Raw genomic sequence first — 8,378 nt, 5'->3', positions numbered from 1 at the left:
GACAAGGCGAGGATGGAGGAGACGGGACGGGCCTCTTGGGGGGGGGGGGGGACGGGCCTCCACGGGGCTTGACGGCCCGGAGCCGTTCTCCACTCCCTTTAGTCTTATAGGTCCACCCAACCGAGAAATCAACATTTCAAGCTCTGTGAAACCATCCTCCCGATGTTGATTATTGGCCATTAGCGGGGCTTTCGTTCATACAAAGAACGAGTTGGTGGTGGACCCATTTATTTTTTAATTATGTTAAATACATATATATAGAGATAAGTATTAAAAAAGTGGTGATGATGTGACAATACTATTTTATGTTTCAGGTCTTTCTACAAGGTTGGTTTTTGGTATTTTTGAAGATTTTTTTTTCTAACTAGATGAGTACCCCGCCGCAATGCGGCGGGGGCACGCATTGCGACGGCTTCTGTTAAACCGTACCAAATAGCATAACCATGAATTCTTTAATTTATCGATATTCATTCTTATGTGTAAATCAATATATTTACATTATGCTAACTATAACGCTCTCCGTCTCAACCTCCTTGGGCAAACATTAACTTCTCCTGCAGACATAATTGAGCAAACATTTTACTGCAAGAAAAAAACTCATTGACGTGTTCCAGCTACTCATACGCAACTCACGTACTGCCCTGTTCGTGTATCGACGATAATTTATTGATCAACAAAGGAACATAATCAATAGCACTGGTTTCACAGTTGCTGGTTTTGATCCACCTGCCCAAAACATCAATCGATTAAAACCACCAAACCATTGTTTCTTATCTGTAAAACTCCCACTTGATGTTTTCACTAATCTTTGTTTTAAAAAGCGCAAGGCACTTTGAGGCGTTTAGGTCCTTAAACCCAAAGCAAAGAGCTTCACATATAAGCTTTATGTACATGATAAGTTTTAGTTTCGACCAGAAGCTCCACCTCTCCCATCTCTTTTACATATTAGTCTTTTTATCAAGTAAACCATTTATGTATATACATATTTGACCAATTTCCGGATCACATCGTGCCATAGGCACGCTGTTTAAAACTAAACTTGAAGGTTACTCTACTACTCTAGACATTATTAATAGGATGAATTCATGGTAATTAGTAATATTTAAATTACCTGATGTCGTGTCACCTTTCGTACGAGAATCAACCTCGACTATTTTCACTTTAACCTGTAATGGGACCTCAAAATCGATAACCTTTCCCTTCCAAAATAGCAAACTACAATCCATGCCTTCTTTTAGCTATTTCTTCTTATCTCCCATGTCTGGCTCATTAAGACGAACTTCCTTATATGAACACTACAATACAACAGGCCAATATTAGATAAACATAAAACAATACATTTCGTATGATATCTCTGGTAGACTTTGCAATTTTTCCTTTCATCAATATTTTCAAGTTGAATTATGCTTTTTCATAAGGATATAATTAAAATAAATTCATTAATATAATCACTTAAAGATACCAGATCTCCTTAGAAATCTCAGCTTGTTCGTTCAATCTGACAAGGTCATCCAAAGATAAATCAGGGTAAGAATGTGCATTACTTTTGAGGTCGAACAAACCAATTTTTGACCTCAAAATGACATATTCTTTCAAGTTTTGGATAAAATCTCAAATAAGTCAATCAACCCTTATAACATATATGGCACAAAGATTGGTTTGTTGTAGCTTTTGTAACAAACACTACATTAACTTCCAAATTAAAAATGTTGACTTTTGACTTCAAAGAGTCAAGCATTTATCCATACCTTACTTCCATCCAGCGAAAACATTATTGAATATAACACGGTGCTTAGTGCCAGTTATGCAACCAGTCGCTTCACCATATAAATACGTCGGCAAGCTAATTAATGTACCAAAAACGTTGAGAAATTCACATAAGTACATGACGTTTGAAAGGTTTAAAAGGTTAGTGTGATTAAAGTATTTAGATTTAGGTCCAATAAATGCATGTTTCAAATCGATATCAATTCTAAGCAACTAAACCTGGACACTGACCTTTAACAAACACGTTAAATTTGGGTCCAATAAATACAGTAATCAAAGCTGTAACTTAAACTTGTACACTGACCTTTAATTCTTCAGCCATCAGGTCGCTGTTGGTATTCTGTACTTTTTTAACAGCAGTCTTTGCAATCTCACATTTCTCCCAAAGCTTTAATATGGCTGCAGCCAACCCTTGTAGTTTCCTATTTCTACCTGATACAAGGAAAAGTCAAAAGGGAAATGAAAATAGATAATGACAAATGGTATCTGTGGCAAAATGGGCGGATCAGGTTTGACAACAGATCAAAATGATTTGGGTCGGGTTGATCCACCAATACTTTTCTTTCTTTTTTATATTTCAAAAACAGGAATATATTGAATATGGTTACATTTACTATTTAAAAAAATGATGATGTGTCCCAATTTAAGAGGATGTGAACACTTGATTATCACAATATATTATAGCCGAGATTATAAGTGCGAAATTTGGCTCATTTATTTATGAATGGGTTGATTCAGGTCATCAACATCTCTCTTAACAGGTCAGTCGAGTTGAATAATAAAAGTAGCTAAATTAAAATGGGCCAAATGAGTGGACCAATCCAATCGGGTTGAAATGTATCTTCAGTGCAAACAACCTCTAAAATGATATATCAAGAAATTAGATTATTATTGCAATATGTACTTTTATTAGGGGTGCTAAACGGGTCACCTTGAGGGTTGGCGGGTCCAACCTGGCGCGAACACGACCCGAATATTCACGGGTTGACCCGAACACCATCCGTTTAACCCAAATTCTTTTATTTTAATTTTCTTTTCTCAAATTAATATGTTAAATTTAAAATTTCACGACAAAAAACACAAATGTATATAATAAAATTATGTTTCTAATTATAAAATATTATTTACAGTTTTCACAATGAACCCAACCCATTTAGCTAAACGGGTCGCGGGTTCAACCTGAAACTGACCCAAACCCATTTAGACTAAACCCAAACCCCCAAATTTTGTGTTAGGTTCGTGTCAGAAATTCACACCCCTAAGTTTTATTATAATAATCTTTAACACTAAGTATCGAGTCGGGGTCTCACTGGAAGCAGTCTCTCAATTTCTACGGGGCAGAGGTAAGGCTGTCTACATCTCCTCATACCCTACCTTAGCTTTGCTATTGGTGGGATTAACTGAGTATGATGATAAATCTTTAACACTAAGAGTTCAATAAGACTAAGATTCTATACAAAAAAGTGTTTTAGGCCACCAGTAATTAACAATAACAAATTGAATTATAGTTCAAGAGTCACTGACCTAAAGATAAATGACATGGTAGAGGTCTCCCAAGTCTTCTTAGCGTTGTCATCTCGTCATTTTTTAATTTTGGTTTAATTCCAAAAGGAAGGAGCCGAAACAGCTTACTGTATCCAGGAACAACTGCCGGTAAAAGGTCAGCATCAACTGGTAACGGTTCATATCCATACCAATCAGTGAACCGTGGACCAAGTCCATCCAAAAGCTGGTCGGCTTCTTCTGCAAGTTGGCCCTCCCCTGGCAGCCGAAACCGGACCCTGGGTAGAGAACCCACACCTTGAATCAAAGGTGGTTACGTTTCTTTTGAGCCGATTGAGTCGCTTTCTTCACCACCACCCTCTTCAGAGTCTGTAGCTGGACTCGTTGGGTCATCAGCAGATGCATCATTTGTTTTTTTTTTTTTTTTTTTATTAACAAAAGAAATAAGGATACTTGTAATCAGCTTCTCTGTACAATATTATGATACTTCCAGCTCTCCAAATAACCAGACCCACGGTTTTTCTCTGTGAAAAATGTTACAAAATGATTATAAGAGGATGTATAATTTCTCACATTGAAGTATGCTTGAAGCTCTTTATTCACAACAATGATACACTACTAAAAACAACACATATTACTCATCTAACCTCAAGTAAATCATGAGTCCTCTTCATATTCAACCTACACAAATCCTCACAAACAATCTTCACAAGCTCAGTCCTCCTCCACCTCTCGTGTATCCCATTAACAATCCCGCCAGTAATCCTAGCCTGCCCAATCTTCAACCTCGTCTTAATCGCAATCCCCAAACTCCTTAATCTCCTCAACTCGTCCGGTGCCAGCTTCAATTCCGCCATTGTCGGCACCTTATACTCGTTTGGACCTGTTAAAGCTCAAAACACCTCTAACGTCGCGAACCAGCGACAATGGCCACTTTGTCACCACCATTACAAATAGCAACCAAACAAGTTTCAACACAGAGCAGCCCTAAATCAAATCTACAACAAAATAGGAACTCTAATAACCCCAAATCAACAACTCTACAAAACTTAAAATCGAAAGACCAAATACCAATACAACAAATATATCTTACCTAATACGCCGGAAGACTGAGGATCACCCGTTACCATCGCCGATCTACCCTATAAGTTCGACTGCATGACACCGATCTACCTTTCTAAGACATCTTCATCAACATCAGAGTTCATAACCTTCGCCTATGATCGAAGTCAGAACCCTAGGTCACCGTGACAAATGCGGTCGCCACCCGCCGCTGCTGCTGGAAACATGGTAGCAGCGGTTCACTCTTCGTTCCTGTCCTTCGTCGAAAGAAACTCTCTACCGCTACAAGGTAACACGGCCAGTGTTGCTGGAGGTCTTCAACGTCGGGTGATTTTTAGAGAGAAAGAAAAAGACAGTGGGCATACATATGTATATCCACATATGAAGAAGCCAGCAGACAACACCTCATCATATGCTTTTGAATTTACAGACACACAATACACGTACAATCCATTAAACATAACTTACAACCACCTATTGCATATTTATGTTACAAATTAGAGTATATATAAATATGAGAGCTTACTGGTCACGTTTTTAAATGCTTGGATCACGTTTTTAGATGTTTGGATCTTCTTATTATGGATGCCCTTATATATATATATTTTTTTAAATACGTACCCTTTTTTAGTTTCCTCATTAATAATCATTATATTTTTGTCGAGAGTATTTGCAACTTCTTTATATAGAACTTGCTTATCACATTAAGGATTTCTTCGAGTATATCCTTAACCACTATATACCAATAACACATAATACGTTGCTGAGTTTTTATTATTCTATATTGTTAAGTACATTGGAGTGTATACGAGCTTGTCCCATTTGAACAAGAGTAAGCTCGTTTTGCTCCCAAGTTCATGTACCCTTTGAGTGAGAAATGAAAAAAAAAAAAAAAAAAACCACTAAACGGAATGCTTCCTTAAAAAGAGTAAGCACACCGTAACCTCAAACACCAAATCCAAAATCTTAGAAATACATTTAGAATTGCAATCGGCTTGAGTAGGTTTGACCGAATCTCCAATTTGATGGGACGATGTTTAGGAAAGTTCTTGTCACCCCGTCAGTGGTTGTGATCATGAACGAGAGAGATTGGCCATTCAAGTACGAGTTTGATTGCCAGTTAGAACCCCAGTTTCTTGACATTGGTGTCCAGCCAGTTCTAGACCCCTTCACCTTCACCGACTGAACTGATCCGGCTCCAGCAACGTTCGTTATTGAAACAAGCTCAAAGTAATCTCTTCCGTTGATCGTAAACCTAACTCCACCATGTCTCTTGCATGGTACCCTAAAAATCGAACACAAAACACTATCTTTAATGCCATATCTTACACTTGTACTATTGATTGGAGTACAATTGTGAACTTCTAAATTATTTATGTAAGAGTACAATTGTAAACATCTAAATAATTTTTGTAAAAATAAGTCAATTTAGATGTATTTTATTGATAACTAGTGATATGGGTAAAGCAACTGGACTATAAAATTTGTACAATCTAAAATATGCTAAAAGTGTAAATGCTATATCCTTCAATTCTTTTTACTCGTAGAAAATAAAATTAGAACTTTAGTGTATGGCTATCATAATTATAATATATTCAACATATTAGTTAGTTATATAATTATTAAAAAAAGTGTTATACCTATCCATGTGGACCATGCATGTTTTCAAAACATTTCACTATTAGCTGTACATTAATTATGATCTATAGCTAATAATCAGACTGATTTAAGATGAAAACATGCTTTGTGATGAGGATTTTTTGTTTTCGGCCAAAATCATAGCAAATCCGTTAGAAACTATGTTTTACGATGTACTTAAAATGGTTATAGACATCACAAATGATCTGAACCCGTTTTGATCCATTACTCGACCTATATCGATTATTTAACACTTAAACTAAGTAGAAATACGGGTACCTTTTAAAAATAACGGGAATGATTCCGGCCTTGTAAATGCCAATCTTCTCCCAAGCGGGTTGAGCCATGTCGAAATGTTGGAGGGGTGGGTTGCACCACCCTCCAGGACCAGCAAAATTCGGTGGGCAAAAGTTAGTTGCGGTAATGGTTACAGATCCTTTCTTGCACCATCGAGGGTCTGCCTTGCGATCACATGCGATCTTGTAGCATTGGCCACAAGCTGCACCCTGGTTGAACAAAGCAGTACTTAGTGCCGCGGTTCTTGTGCCATATCCAGCTGAGTACAAATCACCATAACCGCAAGCACCCCCTAAAATAAATCAAGATCATCAATACCGCTTTCTGGTCTATTCAAAAAGCTTGTGACTTGACACTTGCTTGGAAAAAAAATTAAAAAGTTACACTAGAAATTGGCTTGGTTTGTAAACGAACCGAGCCTGAGCCAATGTAAGTTCGCTTGTTAGATGGTTCGTTGACTCACTCATTTGGCTCGTTACAAATAAAGTCCAAATTTTAATATAATCTAAGTTATAACATATCACTGGACCCCAACTTAAATCAGGTAAAAATATTATATTAAATGTATTATTTTGTGCTTCTAGATGCATTAGTGTAAAAAACTTTTAAAAATAAACGAGCTGAGTTAACGAGACATGAGCTAACTCAAGCTCAACATTTCAGCTCGTTAAGATAAACGAATCAAACCGAGCCAAGTTGAATCGTTTAACTTCGAGCCTGAGCTTGTTTATCTTCATGGCCAGCTCTACATGCATGCATGCATTAATAATGGAAAACTGTATGTATATTATGATATTAAGGCTTAGCATTTCCGCTTGTTAAGATAAATAAATCACTTAAGCCGAGTTGTCTCGTTTAATTTCGATCTGAGCCCGAGCTCAGTTTGGCTCGACTCAGCTCGTTTACAGCCCTAACCGATTCTTCAGAGCCGGTCTTACGACATGCATAAAAAAATGGGAAAACTGTATGGAAACTTGTTATTTACGCAATAAAAAGATTCAAACACATACCCATTGTTCCTGAAGCATCACTGCCTCCATAAAACGTGGCATGACCTTTAGTCCAACTTGAAGCAATTAAAGATTCAACATCAATAAGAAAATAGCAGAAAGCCAGTAACAAAAGAATGTGAGATTTCACCATTTTTGGTATGCAAAAGAATGAAGAAGATGGTAGGGATGAAGAGAATTGAATGCGATATGAATCACATTTATGGATATATAAGATCAGATATTAAATTAATTAAATTAATCAAGAGTATCATCAATGGAACATCTTCACATGTAACCCTGCAAGTATTGATCCATTTTCACATTTTAATTTATTTAAATTATGATATCACAAGATTGAAGAGATTTCTAAAATCCATTCAATTATTCCCACATTTTGTTTCATGTTTATAAATTATATTTCATGCATATGCTTTTTGAATTCTGCATTTTGTGTGATATTATTAACTTCTCTCTCAAATTTTATCAATTTTTTATGCTACACTGCCAAGGGAAATTCATATAAATTATAAAATTTTACGTTTACTAACTAAAAATTAACCCTCTAGTAATTTGATTTGATAAAAAAACATGTAGATAATATGATTATGAAACTTTATATAACTAGAATCATGTATGTGTCAAAAAAAACACATGATTTTATGTCCTCCGGTTGTGTAGCTCGGTTAGTTTAAGGATGGAGTGTTCGCACCCTTACCAAATATAAGGTTATACGATCCTAACTTCCTAAGGGTTGACACCCTCCATCGCCTTGTGGCTTAGTGAGTCGAATTTAGCTCTCACATGTTGGACATGTGATGGTCTAACGTGGACCGGTTTGCGTGTCCTGAAAAGCACACGGATATAATTATATTTCCATAGTAACATAGGTGATTAATATGTCCGTTTAAGTGATTTTTAACTACTAATTTCAAGTATCTATCTAGGGCAAGAACTAGAAACTTTAAAGATTTTTTATTGGATTTCTCATATGATATAAACTTCTAAATTTTTTTTTTTTGCTAATTTATTAAAGCTGGAAATCGGAAGTTTATGCTTTCTATAGAGAAAACTTTGGAGGTTAGGGACATTGAGGAGGAGGAGGTATGGACATGGGAGGAA

The 8,378-nt window shown here is 36.4% G+C and overlaps 2 protein-coding genes and 1 non-coding gene across 7 annotated transcripts; all 3 read right to left on the bottom strand.

Moving 5' to 3' along the window:
• Positions 1–433: 433 nt before the first annotated feature.
• LOC110908129 lies at positions 434–2,065 on the bottom strand. 3 transcript variants are annotated; one of them, XR_002574195.2, is made up of 4 exons: positions 1,749–2,065; positions 1,463–1,498; positions 1,112–1,295; positions 434–726 (listed from the first exon to the last, which is right to left on the bottom strand). It is a non-coding gene; the product is annotated as an uncharacterized LOC110908129 (transcript). The 3 variants fall into 3 exon arrangements; XR_002574194.2 differs by lacking the exon at positions 1,463–1,498; XR_004878692.1 differs by having other exon boundaries at positions 1,112–2,065.
• Positions 2,066–3,612: 1,547 nt separating this feature from the next.
• On the bottom strand, positions 3,613–4,728 carry LOC118479233 (CRM-domain containing factor CFM2, chloroplastic-like). 3 transcript variants are annotated; one of them, XM_035982776.1, is made up of 3 exons: positions 4,364–4,728; positions 3,918–4,287; positions 3,613–3,794 (listed from the first exon to the last, which is right to left on the bottom strand). In XM_035982776.1, the coding sequence occupies exons 2-3, from the start codon at positions 4,125–4,127 to the stop codon at positions 3,702–3,704; spliced, it is 303 nt and encodes a 100-aa protein (XP_035838669.1). In that variant the 5' UTR covers positions 4,128–4,287; positions 4,364–4,728; the 3' UTR covers positions 3,613–3,701. The 3 variants fall into 3 exon arrangements, with proteins under 3 accessions (XP_035838669.1, XP_035838668.1, XP_022008726.1); XM_035982775.1 differs by having other exon boundaries at positions 3,918–4,268; positions 4,364–4,727; XM_022153034.2 differs by having other exon boundaries at positions 3,918–4,728.
• Positions 4,729–5,072: 344 nt separating this feature from the next.
• Positions 5,073–7,442, bottom strand: LOC110908128 (expansin-A11). The gene is made up of 3 exons (XM_022153033.2): positions 7,278–7,442; positions 6,250–6,559; positions 5,073–5,617 (listed from the first exon to the last, which is right to left on the bottom strand). Exons 1-3 carry the CDS (start codon positions 7,408–7,410, stop codon positions 5,311–5,313), a joined length of 750 nt encoding a protein of 249 aa, XP_022008725.1. The 5' UTR covers positions 7,411–7,442; the 3' UTR covers positions 5,073–5,310.
• Positions 7,443–8,378: the final 936 nt, after the last annotated feature.

The sequence above is a fragment of the Helianthus annuus genome, chromosome 14 (genome assembly GCF_002127325.2).
Source record: "Helianthus annuus cultivar XRQ/B chromosome 14, HanXRQr2.0-SUNRISE, whole genome shotgun sequence".
Taxonomy (NCBI): Eukaryota; Viridiplantae; Streptophyta; class Magnoliopsida; order Asterales; family Asteraceae; genus Helianthus; species Helianthus annuus.
The sequence above is the reverse complement of the archived record's forward strand: the minus strand, read 5'-3'. Positions and strand labels throughout refer to the sequence as shown.